The sequence below is a fragment of the Eptesicus fuscus genome, chromosome 12 (assembly GCF_027574615.1).
Source record: "Eptesicus fuscus isolate TK198812 chromosome 12, DD_ASM_mEF_20220401, whole genome shotgun sequence".
Lineage (NCBI taxonomy): Eukaryota > Metazoa > Chordata > Mammalia > Chiroptera > Vespertilionidae > Eptesicus > Eptesicus fuscus.
Genome location: NC_072484.1, coordinates 91840398 through 91858134, shown reverse-complemented (window position 1 = coordinate 91858134; position 17737 = coordinate 91840398). Strand labels below are relative to the sequence as shown.

Below are 17737 nucleotides of genomic sequence, written 5' to 3'. Positions count from 1 at the left end.
TTAAAGCAAAGGATATCAAACGGTATAAAAACAAAGCCCACCTACCTTATCATTTCAGAGCTTTGCCTCTTTTTAAATGTTCTTTTTGGAAACAGGGAGGAGGGAGGTTGAATTCTTGCAAAGGAGCGCAAAGCTCAAAGGAGAAGGTGAGGAAAGACTCCTGGGCGCTGTGCTCTGAGCAGGGCAGGGGGCGCGCAGGCAGAATTTCAGGATAGAAAGACCCTCCAGGGCCCCTCGCTGGTTCCTCCTGGGCCCTCCACTCTGTCCCCATAAAGACGGGGTGGGGGGCATTTTCTGGGCGGAGTGTGCCATTCCACCCCACGCTGACATGCCCCCCTGCCTTTCTGGTTTCATGGAGCCATGAATTCCATGGCTCGCTCTGTACCCTCCTCTTTAGAACGTAGGATTAAGGCCATGCCCTTGCTCCCTGTCACCTCCTGGCTTCTGAAACCAAATGCCAGCGCTTGACAATCGGATCAGCGCCCACTGAGGCGCTCCACACGCCTGCGCATGCTCTCCCAGGCGGGATGGGATGGGGCCCCATCCCTGGGCCCGGCCCTGACCTGGCATTGCCTGATCCTCTTGCCTGGCACGCATCGGGCGGACTGTGTTGAAGTTACGTCTGCTCTTGGCTGAGGGACGGGGAGTGCTTTCGGCGCAGGCACCATGCTGGATGCTGGAGACGTGGTATTCGGGTAGATCAGTCACCGCGCTGAGTGAGAGGCAGACCTTACACCCAGTGACTCACTGCAGTCGGGAGCAGGGCTGGGACCCCCGTCTGTCCATCAGTTTCCACAGCTGCTGAGACTTGCCTGCGTGCTGTGGAGCTGAGTTAACTTGCAGGTTTTTGCAAATACCAGGTGTTGAGAGGAAGGAGAGAGGATGACCCACACATGGTCCCCGACTTACTTATTTTTTTTTTTTTTTAAATGTGGGATCAGGCATTTTTCTTTCTTTTTTTTTTTTTAAATATATTTTATTGACTTTTTACAGAGAGGAAAGGAGAGGGACAGAGAGCTAGAAACATCGATGAGAGAGAAACATCGACCAGCTGCCTCCTGCACACCCCCTACTGGGGATGTGCCCGCAACCAATGTACATGCCCTTGACCGGAATCGAACCTGGGACCCTTCAGTCCGCAGACCGACGCTCTATCCACTGAGCCAAACCGGTTTCGGCCCCGACTTACTTATGATGGTTCAACCTACGATTTGTTTTGTTTGTTTGTTTTTCCAACCTAGGATTTTTGACTTTCCGGTGGTGTAATAACCATACGCACTCAACAGCAACCATACTCGGCATTCTGGATTTTGATATTTCCCGGGCGAGTGATCCGCACACACACTCCCTTGTCCTGCTGGCAGCGCGGTCTGGGGTCAGTCAGCAACCGCCAGGGTCAACGGCGACCACTCTGCTTCGTATTCATGGTGTCAGATGCTTAGCCCAACTGTAGGCGAATGTAGGTGTTCTGAGCTGGTTTCAGGTCGGCGAGGCTAAGAAACGGCTTTGGAGACTGAGAGGCGTAGCAGATCCACCTAATAAACAGGCAGCCAGACTGGGAGACAAGAAAACACCCCCAAATAAAAGAATAAGAGAATTCTCCAAAAGGAGAGAGAAATGAAACGGAGCTAAGAAATTTATCTGATAGAGAGTTCAGAATAACGATGGCAAAGATGCGCAACAGCGTGAGGAAGATAGAGTAACTGAAAAAAAAAAAATAACCGGAAATAATTACACGGCACTGATAAGGGAGGCGAGGCTAAGCTATGGTGTTAGGTAGATTCCGTGTATTAAAAGCATTTTGACTTAACAGTGTTTTCAACTTACGATGGTTTTATCAGGACAAAACCCCATTGTAAATCAAGGAGCCTCTGTACTAATCTCTCACTTGGTATAGAAACCAACTTCCCGGGCTCTGGCCCTGTGAACGTGTAGTGATGAGAGAGCAGTCAGGGGAGGTACGCTGCACGCAGAGCCCCTGAGATGGGTCCGCTCCTGGCCAATCAAAGCGGGGCTCCCGGGAGAAGAGAGGTCAGTTGTGCAACAGAGTCTGACCCTGGGCAACCTGGTGACGGCCCGGGATTTGAAGTGTCCTTCCCCTCCTGTTCCCCCCGAGGGGAAGGCCTTTCTCCGGGTTCCAGGAATGAACAAGATACGGACTTGTCTGAAAAGAGGTTTGACTGCTCTGGCTGGGAAGCTCGGTTGGTTGGAGCATCGTCCCATGCACCAAAAGGTTGTGGGTTCGATTCCCAGTCAGGGCACATACCTGGGTTGTTGGTTCAATCCCTGGTTGAAGCAAGTATGGAAGGATCTCTCTCTCTCTCTCTCTCTTTCTCTCTCTTTCTCTCTCTCTCTCTCTCTCTCTCTCTCTCTCGTCCTCAGGAGAGGATAAAAAATAAAATAAATGGTAATGGGACAACTGGTTATCCACTTGAAAAGAAAGAACATTGGATCTTTACTTCATACCATTAAAAGCAATAAACCAATTCCAGATGAGTTGACTTAAACATACTAGTAAAACTATAAAACCTTTAGGAGACAATAAAGAAAAGTAACTAAGATTTGGGGGGTAAGGATAGATTTCCTAAACAAGATACTAAACGTGATAACATTAAGAGAAAGATCGATAATTCATCTACCTGAAAATGGAAATTTAAAAAAATCTATGTATTTTTGGTAAAGTCAAAGAGGCGTATATGCCCTTTAGCCAGCCATTCCACTTTGAGAACCACTTACAGAAACTCGGGCGTATGTGCACGCAGATAATTGTGTGCAAAGGCGTTGTTTGTGAGCAACAAATTTAGAAGGAACCTAACGTTCACCAGCAGGCAGATGAGTGAGGAGCTGTGATTCACTCAGAAGCACACCCGGCGGCAGGGAGGCCAGTTCTGCAGCTCCACGTGAGCACCTGCTCGCTCTCAGCCCACGGAGCAGAAACGCACCGGGTGCGAGGGATGCCCCGTGCAATGGTTAGACAGCTTCAAGACCACAAAGCCACATCGTGTTCAAAAGACACAATGTTTGAGGTAAAGCCCTAGAGCAGCAGGAATGGTGGTTGCACAATTCGGGACGGTGAGTTGCGCTGGAGCCCCGGAGGGAGGCGGTGCTGGTGTGCAGGGCGTGGGAGACGTGCAGGTCCGCTCCTTAGGCTCCCACCGCCCCGGACGCGCCTGCACTTACTTATCCGCGTTCCGTAATCGCACCTCCGAGGCATGCAGTGCGGGAAACGGCTAAGAAAACGGACCCTTGTCCTCAGGAAGCACCCTGGGTGAGAAGAATGGAAGCGTGCCCAGGTGCAGTGTGCTGTGTGCACACGTATGTAGCAAAATGAAAAGGCAAGCCCGGCCGGCGTGGCTCAGTGGTTGAGCGTTGACCCACGAACCAGGAGGTCATGGTTTGATTTCCAGTCACGCACATGCCCAGATTGCAAACTTGATCCCCAGTGGGGTGCGTGCAGGAGGCCGCCCATCCATGTTTCTATCTCTCTCGCTCACCCGTCCTCCCTCTCTAAATAACCAGTGAAAACATTTTTTGGGGGAGCAAAATCGGGATGGTTGGAGGAGAAGGAGGCTTCCACCACAGTTGACACGACATACATGTTAAGGAGTGGGTGGTAACGAGTGTTCATTATCGTGTTCTCTCATCTAACAGCGCCTCTGACATCTTGGCTTCATTACTAAGGTTAGCACTTAACCCTTTAACAAGTCTCTCCTTCCCTCATTGCTGGTCATCTTGAGGAAGATGACAAAGTGAGTGAAGTCGTGACAGACACGATTGATGTGGGAAGAGGGAAGTAGCCAGAAGTGATGCCAAACAGGGCCATGACTTCTAGGTGGGGTTTTCCTCTGGAGGTATTGGGGGAGGGAGTGAGGGGAGCCATGCAAAGTTTTAAGTATGGAAGAAACCTCATATTTTTGTTTTAAAGAGGCAAGCATCAAGCAATTAAACCACTTGAGGTTTAATACATATAAAGAACAAGACTAGCCCTAGCCGGGTTGGCTCAGTGGATAGAGTGTCGGCCTGAGGACTGAAGGGTCCCAGGTTCGATTCCTATCAAGGGCACACGCCCCGGTTGCAGCTCAATCCCCAGTGTGGGTCGTGCAGGAGGCAGCTGACCAATGATCCTCTCTCATCATTGATGTTTCCCTCTCTCCCCCTTCCTCTCTGAAATCAATAAAAATAAAAATTTAAAAGAACAAGACTAGGAAGCATATCATTTTTATGCAACATTTTTATGGACTTTATATCTAATCAATACAACAGTACTACAAAAACTCATGCTCTACACACTTCTCCAGTCCAAACAATGTATTAAACACCTACTATGCGCCAGGCACTGCTCCAGGCTACAGGGAGATAGCACTGAACCACAACAAAAAAATCCTTGTCTTCATAAAACATCATTTTATTCATCCTCACCCGAGGACATTTTTCCATTTATTTTTACAGAGTGGAAAGGAGAGGAAGGGACAGAGAGGGAGAAACACCGAAGTGAGAGAGGCACATCAATTGGTTGCCTCCTGCATGGGCCCTGACCAGGGCCAGGATGGAGCCTGCAACCGACGTACATGCCTTTGACCAGAATCAATGCTCCAAGGGCTATACTCTCCACTGAGCCAAACTGGCTAGGGTTTTTGTTTGTTTATTTTAAAATATATATTTTTTTATTGATTTCAGAGAGGAAGGGAGAGTGAGAAAGAGAGAAACATCAATGATGAGAAAGAATCATTGTTCGACTGCCTCCTGCACACCCCCCACTGGGGATTGAGCCCACAACCCAGGCATGTGCCTTGAGTGGGAATCGAACCATGACCTCCTGGTTCACAGGTTGGTGCTCAACCACTGAGCCATGCTGGCCAGGCAAGTTAGTGGCTTTTGAATGCCAAAAAGAAATTGGCCAGGTAGACCATGAGTTTCAGATGGGAAAGGACATTGAAGGGAGTTAAAACAATGTATGAAAAGGATGAAGTTGAGTGTGTAGGATATTGGGAAATTCCTGTAGTTATCTATAATGCCAATGGAAGGTGCCCCATGAGTAAGAGTGTTTGGGCAAATTAGCAGGTACCAGATGGTAATGAACCTTATGTGCCATAATAGCTATTTGAGATTTTATCCTGTGGATAATGGGAGGGTGTTAAAAAGTTGTAAGTGGAAGAGTTCCATAAGTAGATTAGCATTTTAGGAAGATCAATCTAGAAACAGTGAGGGGTATGGATTAGATTAGGACTCTGGCCTCTTCTTCATTTAAATTCTTTCTCCATGAACATACTGAGCCCAATGGCATTGAAAATAACAGCTATATGCTGTGAAGACCATCTATATGCATATATACATATCCTATATAATAAAATCCTATATAATAAAAGGCCAATATGGCCCTAGCTGGTTTGGCTCAGTAGATAGAGCATCGGCCTGCGGACTGAAAGGTCCCAGGTTCGATTCCAGCCAAGGGCACATGCCCAGGTTGTGGGCTTGATCCCCAGTAGGGGGCATGTAGGAGGCAGCCTATCTATGATTCTCTCTCATCATTGATGTTTCTATCTCTATCCCTCTCCCTTCCTCTCTGAAACGAATAAAGAAATATTTTTTTTAAAAAAAGGCTAATATGCAAATAGACCGAAAGGCGGAACAACTGAACAACCAGTCGCTATGATGTGCGCTGACCACCAGGGGGCGCGCGCAGTACATGGTGGGCGTTGGCCATGGCGGGATGGTGGAGCAGGTGAGCAGGGGCGCCAGACCAAGGCAGGGCGCCAGTCACTGTCATTGTGGCGAGCCTCTGGTGGTTACTGAAAAGTCTTTGCTCTAGTGCACTGCAGTCCCGCCCGGCACTCGTACCCGCTGCCAGCACCAGAGCTGCTGCTCACACCCACTGCTGGCGCCCGGCAACGACCCCGATCACTTGGCGCTGTCAGTGGGTGCGAGAGGCAGCTGCCGGCCTTGGTCGCCCCTCAGAGCTTCTCCACCTCCCCTTGCTCCTGAGGGGCAATCAGGGCCGGCAGTCGCCGCTCGCACCCACTGATGCTGCCGGCCCCACTCGCACCCGCTGTTGGCGCCGGCCCCAATAGCTCTGCACTGTCAGTGGGTGCGAGCGGGGCCGGCGCCTTCAGCACGTGGGAGCGGTGGTGGCGAGAGCGGGGCTGCCAGCAGACAGGGAACCGGGGGTTATGGTGAGAGAGGCCAAGCAGCCTCGCGGCCCACATTTCCTTTCAAGGTGCACAAATTTGTGCACTGGGCCCCTAGTGTGTGTGTGTGTGTGTGTGTGTGTGTGTGTATTCTGCCCGGACCTCTTCCTTGAACTCTGGTTTTGCATACCCAGCTCCTATTCCATACTCTATTTGTATATCAATAAGCATTTCAAATTAAAATATCTCAAATTGAGCAGCCAATTTCCCAACCCTCAGAGCACTTGTCCCTAATCCAATGAACAGAAACCTTTGCCAGAAACCTTTGAGTCACCCCTACCTTCTCTCTTATACCTCACACTTGATCCATCAGAAAAATCTGTTGGATCTTTCAAAATATTCCCAGAATTTGTTCACTGTTTACCACTTCCAATGGTGTTACCTTAGAGCAGTGATGGCGAACCTATGACACGCGTGTCAGCACTGACACGCGTAGCCATTTCTGATGACACGCTGAGGCGGCCGCATGCCGAGGATGAAACATTTGCTGCTCCTGAGGATGAAACATTTGCGAAATAATGTTTTTTCCTCAAAGTGACACACTACCCGAGTTATGCTCAGTTTTTTGGCGAAGTTTGACACACCAAGCTCAAAAGGTTGCCCATTGCCGAAACCGGTTTGGCTCAGTGGATAGAGCGTCGGCCTGCGGACTCAAGGGTCCCAGGTTTGATTCCGGTCAAGGGCATGTACCTTGGTTGCGGGCACATCCCCAGTAGGGGGTGTGCAGGAGGCAGCTGATCGATGTTTCTCTCTCATCGATGTTTCTAACTCTCTATCCCTCTCTCTTCCTCTCTGTAAAAAAATCAATAAAATATATTTAAAAAAAAAAAAAAAGGTTGCCCATCACTGCCTTAGAGTAAGCCGTCCTCTCGCAGCGGGATCTTTCCGCAGCTTCCTTAAGTACTGTCTCTGCAACTGTCCTTGCTCTTCGGGGCTGTTCAAACAGCAGCCGAGTGAGGTTAAAATATAAGTCAGATGATGTCACTTTGCCGCACAAAATCTCCCAGAGCCTCTGCATCTCACTCAGGGTTAAAGCTAAAAAACGTACACATGCCCAGTATAACTGCCTTCTTTTTCTTCCCTCCTCGACATACTAAAGTATTCCCTATGCTCTTGGTTTATGTTCTTTCGCATGTCATTTTTTGCATTTTCATTTTGTCATTTTCCACGGGAATGTATGCTTCACAGGAACAGAGATTTCTGTCTTTTCCTTTTTTGTGGATACATTCTCTATTGTCAAGCACTTAGTAAGCGTTCAATAAGCATTTGTTATGTGAATGACTGACTGAAGGGAGGTGTGGTGGAGGAGCATCTAAGAAAACAGAGTGCTATAACAGACAATGTAAGTATACAGTTCTGTGATTGCAGAACCTTCTGGAAAATAAAAGATTATTTCTGGGATTATGGCTTCTTGAGCAGTCTTATTTCCTTTTCTACACTTAATGTGAAATAAAAGGAAGTGAACACGCACACGTTTAGAAAATGGCCCATCTTCTAGGTTAAGGTGGCGTTTGTAGTAAGCTTCTGCTTGGCCTAGCTTGAGCCGGCTAATATATTTGCCCAGCTTCATGAAGTTCAGGGAGGTTTCTGGGGTGCTATGAAGAAGAATTAGGGAGTACTTAGCTGTACTTACATAAATGTTTCTAAGAATACATATTTTAAGAAAAAAAACTTGTATTATTTTATTATGAAAATTAGGGGCCCAGTGCACGAATTCATGCACCTTGAAAGGAACGGTGGGCCTCGAGGCTGTGGTAGGCACAGGGGCAGGTCTTGGCCCATCCTCCGCACCCCCGCCCGGGCCCTCCCACCAAGGCCCCTGATCCCCTATCTGCTGGAGCCCCGCTTCTGCTGCCACTGCTCCCACGCACTGACGGCGCCAGCCCCACTCACACCCGCTGAAGGCGCGGAGCAACTGGGGCTGGCGCCAGCAGCGGGTGCGAGCAGGACCATGCCATCAGTGAGTGCGAGCAGAGGCTGCTGCCCCGATTGCCCCTCAGGAGCAGGTGGAGGTGGAGAAGCCCTGAGGAGTGATCGGGACGGCAGCCGCTGCTCACACCTACTGATAGCGCTGAGCGATCGGGATGGTGCTGGGCGCCAGCAGCGGGTGCGAGCACCCGTTGGGACCATGGCGTGTGGGAGCAAAGAATTTTCAGTAACCACCAGAGGCTCGCTCCAATGACAGTGACTGGCACCCCACCTTGGTCTGGCTCCCCGCTCACCTGCTCCACCATCCCGCCACGGCCAATGCCCACCATGTTCTGTACTCTGCCGCCTGCTGCCTACACCCACCATGTTCCGTGCACACCCCCTGGTGGTCAGCGCACGTCATACTGACCGGTTGTTTGGTTTTTCCGCTGTTCGGCCTATTTGCATATTAGGGTTTTATATAGATAGATAGATAGATAGATAGATAGATATAGATATAGATATAGATATATAGATATATAGATATTATTCATTCATTGTAGAAAAATTAGAAAATACAGAAAAAGAAAAAGGAAATGATCACTTATAATGTCTCTAAACAGAGATGTCCTCTGTTAATAGTTTGGTGTATAATCTAGATTTTCTTATGAACATATATTTACTTGCTTGTTGGATAAATGTTTTTTTATTTACAAAAAAATGAAATCATACTTTACATACTATTTTATACCTTTTTAAATTTAACAATCTATAATAATAAAAGTGTAATATGCTAAATAGACCAGACATATTTCCGGACGAAGCTGGAGCTGCAAGGGAAGTCCGGGTCCCGGGTGCCAGCGGGAAGACGGTGCCGGCAGCCGGGGGAAGGAAGGCCTACTCTTCCATGAATTTCGTGCATCGGGCCTCTAGTATACACTATAATCACTTTTCCATATCAATGAATGTACCTCTACAAGTGTAAATCTTAATGACTGACTAGTGTTCCCTGGTGTGAATGGATCTCTTCTGTTAGGATTAGTCAGTTGTATCTACCTTTATAGGGACATTACTTTTAAATACTAACAAATTAAAAAAGTGACTCAGTCTCATTAAAACTTTAATGAAGGAATCAGATGGTTTCACATTATATACACATATTAATCATTGTCTTATGCACCTGAAATTAGTATGTTATGTCAAATTATATCTCAACAAAACAATAAAGTGGCCCAGCTGGTGACTCAGATGGTCGGAGCATCACCCTTTGCACCGAAAGGTTGTGGGTATGGTTCCTGGCCAGGGCACATACCCAGGTTGCAGGTTGGGTCCCTGGGCGGGGCATGTATCTGAGGTAACAGATCAATGTTTCTCTTGCTCTCTGTCCCTTCCTCTCTCTAAAAATCAATAAACATATCCTTGGATGAAGATTCTTTTTTTTAAAAAAAGTAAAAATATGACAAAAATGTTAACATTTAAAAATGGAATTCATTAGTCGAGTCAAAACTTTTTATAAGTTTAAGCTGCATTCCTTGAGCAAAGACACGACAGAGCGGTGCTGTGCGAGTGTGTTCCGTGGCAGAAAACTTTAATGAAGTTTTAGATGCTCCGATGCAGAAGCACAGACAGGGGACAGATTCAGGCACAGAACTTGAAGGTGAGGCCATGACTGTCTTAGCCAAATAGTTCTGTCTTCCCCGGCAGATTCTTCAGCGAGTCTCATCGCACAGGTAAAGAGGGTTTCCTCTTTAAATTCTAGAGTAGTAAGCTTTTATTGACTTTCTGAAGAGACTGTAGGCGCTTGAAAAATCGTAAGGATAATAAAAATAATTTGCATTGTCTACCCAATAAATATACTCTTAGCCTTTGGTTTCACCCAAGTTAAATTGTGTTCCTGTGTGTGTGCGTGCGTGTGTGTGTGTGTGTTTGCCTCTGTGTGTGTGTGTGTGTGTGTAAAATAGTGAAATGTTGGAAGTGTAACTTTTCTGTTTGTTCATAGTTCTTTCTCATTGCCTGAATCGATGAGCAGAATTCTTGGACAATTAATGATGCACTCCTTCATTTTAAGGGTGCTTTGTCTGAATGTCTGTTCCCCCCCGCCTCCCCCGCAATTCAATATTGAAATCCCAATTCCCAAAGGCCTTCGTAGTAGTAGGTGGGGCCTTTGGGAGGCGCTTAGGTCTCGAGGGAGGAGCTCTGGTAACTAGAATCAGTACCTTTTAAAAGGCTCCAGAAACACCCCTCCCCCCTCTTCCCGGCGAGGTCACCCGGAGAAGCCCTCACCTGGAAGACCCTCACCTGGCCATGCCCGCACCCCGATCTGACTTCCAGCCTCCAAAACTGTGAGTTTAATTTCTGCTGTTTCTATGCCACCCAGACTATGGTATTTTGTTACAGCAGCTCAAATGGACTAGCTCAGTGGTCGGCAAACTCATTGGTCAACAGAGCCAAATACCAACAGTACAACGATTGAAATTTCTTTTGAGAGACAAATTTTTTAAACTTAAACTTCTTCTAACGCCACTTCTTCAAAACAGACTCGCCCAGGCCTTGGTATTTTGTGGAAGAGCCACACTCAAGGGGCCAAAGAGCCGCATGTGGCTCAAGAGCCGCAGTTTGCCGACCACGGGCCTAGGCCATAAGGTAAATGGGTACGTAATTTTCAATATCTTTAATTTTACCAATATTTTAACAGATAAACATAATAAAATCAAGTTGTAATCTTCGCCATTTTTTCTTTTCTTGCATAGAGGGATAAAATGCATGTTGCCTTCCTACATATCCTGCTTTATTAGTATGCTTCTATAGGAAGGAAATGTAGTGAACATAATTATCACTAAACTCCAAATTCAGGACAGTCGTTTCTGTGCTGAGTAAGGAGCATGTTCTTTGCAACTGGAAAATTAAAATCCCCATCAGTGAATCAAGCTATAAAGCAAACAAAACGTTATAAGAAAAATATGTTAGGTCACCTTAAGGGAAAAAGTATACTTTCCCTGCCAAGCCTCTTTGTAGCTTGCTCGAGGTTATCTACCTACCTAAGAAAAACGTGTGAGTTGAAGGTGGTGGTCTAACGGAAGTTGGAAACTGGAGCGTTCTCAGAGCAAACATCGTCTTCTTCCCACAAATACTTACTGAGCTCTCTAGCCTCTCTGGAGAGAAAAATGCCGAAGCTAAACAGTTTGCCCAGCTAGTGAAGAGCAGCTCCGGCGTTCAAATCCATTTCACTGAAAATGGTGCCTGGCTCCGTGAATAAATTCACTTAGCACATATTTATTAAATACCTTGTGTGCGCAAGGCATTTTGCCAGAGGCAGTGTGGGATGTATGATGAATCAGACATTTGTGGAGTAGTGGAAAGAGATGTCCTTTGACATCATACAGACCGGTTTGAATCCAACTTCTTGGAGAAATCCCTCTTGTAAATGCAGTTTTCACATCATAAGGTGAGGTGGTTGTGGGGGTGGGAAGAAACAAGGAAATGTATCCCTTAGTGACCAGCACACTCAGAGGTGCTCGGTTCATTTAGTTTCCCCTCCCACCCCAGCAACTCCACCGGGAGGAGTTTTCTAGGCGGTAAGGGATCATGCAAGTCTGCGTGGACTGAGGGATGCGATGGTCTGTTCATGAGATAGGCTCTTGGTCTGGACTTGGGGTGTGGGAGACTCAGCCTGTGAGGACGGAGCCCCTTGTCCACTGGGTTGTGCATGGAGGGAGAACTAGAAGCCATAAACTTCAGGTTGCCTGTCGACTTGCAGAATCCCTTTCAGTTCAGTGTCAGTTCCTATAAGCGTGTCCTATTATTACAACGGCCAGCAATCAAGACCTCTTCCTTGTAGAAATCCACACGGGACTGTATTATTGATTCATTCAACGAGCACTTTTATTCAAAGAATATCTAGGATTGCACTTAAGATCCGAGTCAGCAGACACGGTCCCCGTTTTCCAGGAGGCAGAGGCGGAAGTAATCTGAGTGAGTTGGGGGTGATGGAGACGTCTATAGCAGCGCAGAGGGAAGCGGATTTTCCTAGGGGGCAGCTCGACTCAAATTACATGAAAATAGGCAGGTCTTACGGACTCTACTACGTTCTTAAACATTTAAAAGAAAAGGACGTTTAAGACATTCACCGTGTCGATTGTAATGTTAATTTTAGCTCTGGCCTTAGAGCAAAGCCCTCAGAACAACCCTGAGGAAGCGTGAGTTTTTACTACCGAGTTCCTGTTGTCCAAAACCAGCCCTCCGTGAATTTGCTTATAAGGTATCAGCCGGTGGAGAGCCTCATCCTGGCTTTTTTTTTTTTTTTTTAATATATATTTTTATTGATTCAGAGAGGAAGGAAGAGGGAGAGAGAGATAGAAACATCCATGATGAGAGAGAATCATGGATCGGCTGCCTTCTGCAAGTCCCCCACTGGGGATCGAGCCCACCACCTTGGCATGTGCCCTGACGGGAATCGAACCGGGGACCTTTCAGTTCGCAGGCCGGTGCTCTATCCACTGAGCCGCACCGGCCAGGCCATCCCGGCATTTTAAGGATCACGCCGCCGCGGGGACCTCGCGGAGGGGAAGGCGGATGCGGAGGCGGAGGCCGCCGCTTTAGGTGCGCGGCTGGCCCCGCCCACACGCTGGCCCCGCCCACACGCTGGCCCCGCCCACACGCCGGACCTCCGCCCCGCTCGCCCCGCCCCCCTCTGGATCCTGGGGAAGATGCTAACGCCCCTGGCGCCGCCCCTAGTGACGTCACGAGCGCGATTCCAGGCCGCGGCCAATCAGGAGTCCGGATTCCGGGAAAGCCCAGGGCGGCGGGGCGGGGACGGTGCGCGTGCGCGGAGCCTCCGCGTGGCTCTATAAACAGGGCCGGCGGGGGCCGCGCGGAGCGTGCGGCGGGCGGGGGTCGCTCGCGTGCGGGTTTGAAACTTGTGGCGGGGGAGCCGCGGCGCCGAGTGCGGCCGGCGGTGAGCGCCTCGCCCACGCCCCTTCGGGAGCCGCGCCGCCGGGCTCTCGGCAGCGGGACCGAGGCGGAGGCGCCGGGCGGAGCCGTCGCACGTGCGGAGGGAGCGGCGGAGCCGACAGCGCCGCCGGCGGGGTCCCGCGGCCGCAGGGAGCTCCGGGCGCGAGTGTCCCGCGCCCCCGCCGGCGCCTGTCAGTGACTCGCGTGCCGCGGCCCCCGCGCCTCCCCCCGGAGATGCTGTGGCGCCGGATCCTCCCCGGAGTCGGCCGCCGCGGGACCAGCCTCCGCCCGCCCGCGCTCCCGGACCGGCGGCGCCGCAGCGGCCGCTGAGCCCCCGCGATGCCCGCGGGCCTCTCGGAACCGGCCGGCCCCGCGCCCCTCGCCGGCGTGAGCTCCTCGGGGACCCTGACGGGCGCGCCGGCCGGGGCGCGGCCGGTCCGGGCGGAGGGCACTTCCGTGGCCCCGGGCGCCGTGACGAAGGCTCCCGTCCACGTCCGCGTGGAGCCCGCGGCGTCCCAGCCCTCGCGGCCGCCCGTGGGGACCCTGGGGGCCAAGGTGGCTCCTGTCAGCGCGCTGCCCGCCGCGCAGATAGTCGCCGTGAAGGCCCCCGCCGCCGCCACCATCCAGCTGCCCGCCAGCCTCCAGCTGCCCCCAGGTAGGTGGGTGCCCTGCGGGTGGCCGCTGCCCCCGGTGGGTGGGTGGGTGCCCTGCGGGGTGGCCGCTGCCCCAGGTGGGTGGGTGGGTGGGTGCCCTGCGGGGTGGCCGCTGCCCCAGGTGGGTGGGTCCCCCTGCGAGGTGGCCGCTGCCTCCAGGTAGGTAGGTGGGTCCCCCTGCGGGTGGCCGCTGCCCCAGGTGGGTGGGTGGGTGCCCTGCGGGGTGGCCGCTGCCCCCGGTGGGTCCCCCTGCGGGGTGGCCGCTGCCCCCAGGTAGGTGGGTCCCCCTGCGGGGTCGCCGTCGCCCGGCCGCGGGGACAGGGACTTCAGGGCCCCGATGGCGCCTCCTGGAGGGCAGCTGACGGAAAGCCCCGCCGAGAGGACCCGTCCTCCCCTGCGGGGCCCTGGGCCGGCTTCGCGGCCGGGAGAGCCCCTGGGAGTCCCCCGTCCTGGGAGCTTTCTCACCCGCTGAAAGCGGGCAGCGCGTTCCGGCCGAGGCCTGCTCCTGCCGGCCGGGCTGAGTGTGTCAGGTCAGAAAGGGCCATTGACCTACCCACACACATTGGAAGGTTCCTGGGGTGTTAGGACGGAAGAGGGTTTCACATGGGAGCCGGACAGTTAATGTCCGCGCGTTGGCTGCTCCCGGCGCCCGGAGTGGATGGCGCTGCCGGTGGGGGCCAAGGACGCGGTGAGAGCACGCACCGGAGTTCTTGGAAGCGGGGCCTGAGCCCCCTTTGCCCCCAGGGCCTGAGCCCCCTTTGACCCCAGGGCCTGAGCCGAGCCCCCTTTGCCCCCAGGGCCTGCTCCCCATGATTTATGCAGAGGCTGTGCTCCGATCATTGCCTGTTACAGATTCGATAAAGGATGTTTGCGTGTTGACTCGCTTTCCTCAACTGAAAGTCTCTTGGAACTGCGGGGGTGAGGGAGCTCCTTGCACACCCTTTGGAGCGGACTCTTCTGCTAATTTTGCTCAGCAGGACTGGAACTCTGACAGGCCACAGTGGTGAAGAAGTCCAGGCATTTGACTGAAAAGATTTCAGCATCCGCCTAGCGAAACGATGGGGTCTCTCTTGTAGCTGATGTTCTGTTTGTCACTTCGGATCAGTTCTGTTTCAGTTCTGTGTGGGACACGGTGCACTCCTTGTGCAGCTGTGTGCATCGCTGGGTACCTTTCCTCCTAGTTCTAAGTTACCCTGCGTGCATTCTCATGAGGGAGTTCTAATGTGTTTGAGTGACATCTCCTCCTGAAACTAGACGGCTGTGTAGTCAGTGGAGTTTGTTTATGAGCAATCAAAAAGAGCGTTAAAATGGGAGAACTCTAAAGAGGGAAAACGTGCTGGTAAGTGGGAACTGATCCCTTATTGAGAGTGTACTGATCACCTCTGGAGGGCTGGGCACTTTTTATGCATTTGCATTCTTTTGTTTGTTGTTCATAATAGGTAGCAAACAACCATTCTCTAAGGGTAATGTGCCCCATGCTGAACTCAGGTGTCAGGGAATCTGAATCCAGCTCTGTTTTGCCGTCCTCTTTCCACAGCACTGTGCTTGCCACTTGGTGTGTGTACGGTTATGTCTCATTGGGTATCAGTGACAAAGGTGATTTATAGAGTTTTAGAGCCTAATCTTCTTATACACAGAAACCAGACTGAAACTTGCCAGCGCTAGATAGCAGCAAACCAGGGCCGCAGCCTGAGTATGTGGCCCCAACACATCTGACGCTGGGCCCTGAAGAAACACTCGCAGGAGCGGAGATAGTTGCCTGTAGTGGTGTCCGTTCCCGAGGGGGGCGTGCTGAGGAGCAGCTTGTGGGAATTCTTGCTCATGTGGCAGGAGAGCATTGTGTTCTCATCCGTGCAGAATAAGGTAACCGGGAGTTGAAGAATGAAATGGAAACACTAATGTTTTTGCAAGGTTATGATTCTTGTACCATTTCTTTTACATACTGAGCATTAGCAATTGATTCCTCAAGGATGATTTTCTTAATTATATAGAAGTCTTATACTTTAAGGATAGTATACATGGTAGTGGAACCTGGGTTCTTGAACTTAATTCGTTCCAGAAGGCGATTTGTTTGAAGACCGAATCATTTTTTCTCATTAGAAATAATGTAAATTAAATTCATCTATCCCAGACCCCCATAATAATTCCCTGTTTCAACCTTTCTCACATACATGTACATATCTAATGTGCTGTTTATTCTATCAATAAACACTTCTTAAATTTATCAAACTAACCCCCACTAGCCTTGAACAAATATTTCATTTATCACTGCCTCTGAAATGCTACCACCGATCGCATTGGCTGAACTGCTTTCAGTTTGTCCAACCGGCCAACAACAGTTCTCTGCCTGTCCCGCTGCCTGTGATTGTGTTTGGCGAGCATCTTCACACCCTCAGCAGCATTAGCCCTCTTAATTGCCTCTTTATGTTTTAAAATTGGCTACTCCCTGATTTCCCCAGCAACAAAAGCATTTTCTCCTTTGTTTGTTGCCTGAGAGAGGCTTTTTGTCACCCTGAGGTATCAGCATGAAAGGGTTGTCTCGTTGAAACTGAAGTTTTGGTTGACAACTGACACATTTTTTCTGTGAATAACTTGGTTGAGAACTGAATTGTTGGAGATGGGCGACATTCGAGAAGCGAGATTTGGTGATATACTTTAAGTATTTGATTTCTCTTTAGTTCAGAATTTCCTCTATGATCAGAACTGGTTTAAATAATATGTAAATATGGGAAGATCCAAGATGGCAGCAGATTAGATGGAAGCTACACTCACCTTCTCCCAGGACCAAACCTGAATTACAACTAAAGTATAGAAAAATCATCCTGAATAACCATCTGAAGAGCAGCTGGAGAGAAGCCTTGGAACCAAGGACTTACAGAGGAGGCCACATTGAGACTTACAGTAGCCAAGATGGGAAGCAGCCAAAGTGCCCATCAGTATGTGAGTGGATAAAATAACTGGTCCATTTACACATGGAATACTACTCGCCATACAAAGGAAGGAAATCGTACCCTTTGTGAAGGCATGGCTGGACATGGAGAACATTATGCTAAGTGAAATAAGCCAGTTGGAGAAAGACAAATACCATATGATTTTACTCATATGTGGAATCTAATTGAACTAACCATCAGAATTGAGACAGACTCATAGAGAATGGGTAGACAGCTCTGCTGAGGGGGGTTGAGGGAGAGTGTTGTTGGTGGGGAATCCTTTCCAGAAGATTTTCAATTTACGTTGCCCAGATCCATCAGAGGAATCACTATCTATGGCAACTATAGCTGTACAAAATTTATTTCTTTATTAAATAACTAGAGGCCCGGTGCACGACATTGGTGCACTGGGAGGGGGGTGGTCCCTCAGCCTGGCCTGCGCCCTTTAGCAGTCGGGAGCCCTCAGGGGATGTCTGACTGACATCCTTAGCGCTGCCGTGGAGGCCGGAGAGGCTCCCGCCACCACTGCTGCGCTTGCCAGCAGTCAGCTTGGCTTGTGGCTGAGTGTTGAGCGTCTGCCCCCTGGTGGTCAGTGTACATCATAGCGACCAGTCATTCTGCTGTTTGGTCCATTTGCATATTACCCTTTTATTATTAAACTAGAGGCCCGATGCACGAAGATTCCTGCAAGAATGGGCCTTCCTTCCCCTGGCTGCCGGCACCGCCTTCGCTCTGGCCCGGAGCCGCCTTTTCGCTCTGGCCCAGAGCCGCCTTTCTGTCTTCCCACGCTGCCCAGAGGCCAGGAGTGGCTGGGGTGGTGCAGAACACCCTGCCCCCAACCGCTTGGCGCCTGTGTATGAAAATAACCTGCCATCCTTGTTGGGTTAATTTGCATACTCCTGATTGGCTGGTAGGCATTGCGAAGGTATGGTCAATTAGCATGTTGCTCTTTTATTAGTGTAGACAATAAGACTTGTTGAAATTACTCCTTGATCCATGGGCTTCAGAGGGATGTTGGGTTAGCAGGCACAAAAACATTAATCTCATTGTGCATCTCCACCAGTGCTCTTGGGTGACCAGGAGAGTTGTCAATGAGCAGTAATTCTTTTGA

At 50.2% G+C, this 17737-nt stretch overlaps 1 protein-coding gene across 1 annotated transcript in view; it reads left to right on the top strand.

The window, feature by feature from the left end:
* Positions 1-13125: 13125 nt before the first annotated feature.
* Positions 13126-17737, top strand: part of TAF4B (TATA-box binding protein associated factor 4b) — a 54655-nt gene continuing 50043 nt past the window's right edge. Inside the window, exon 1 of the mRNA XM_054724312.1 lies at positions 13126-13698. Coding sequence (XP_054580287.1) covers positions 13383-13698 — 316 coding nt within the window. The 5' untranslated portion in view covers positions 13126-13382. The remainder of the gene's footprint in view (positions 13699-17737) is intronic.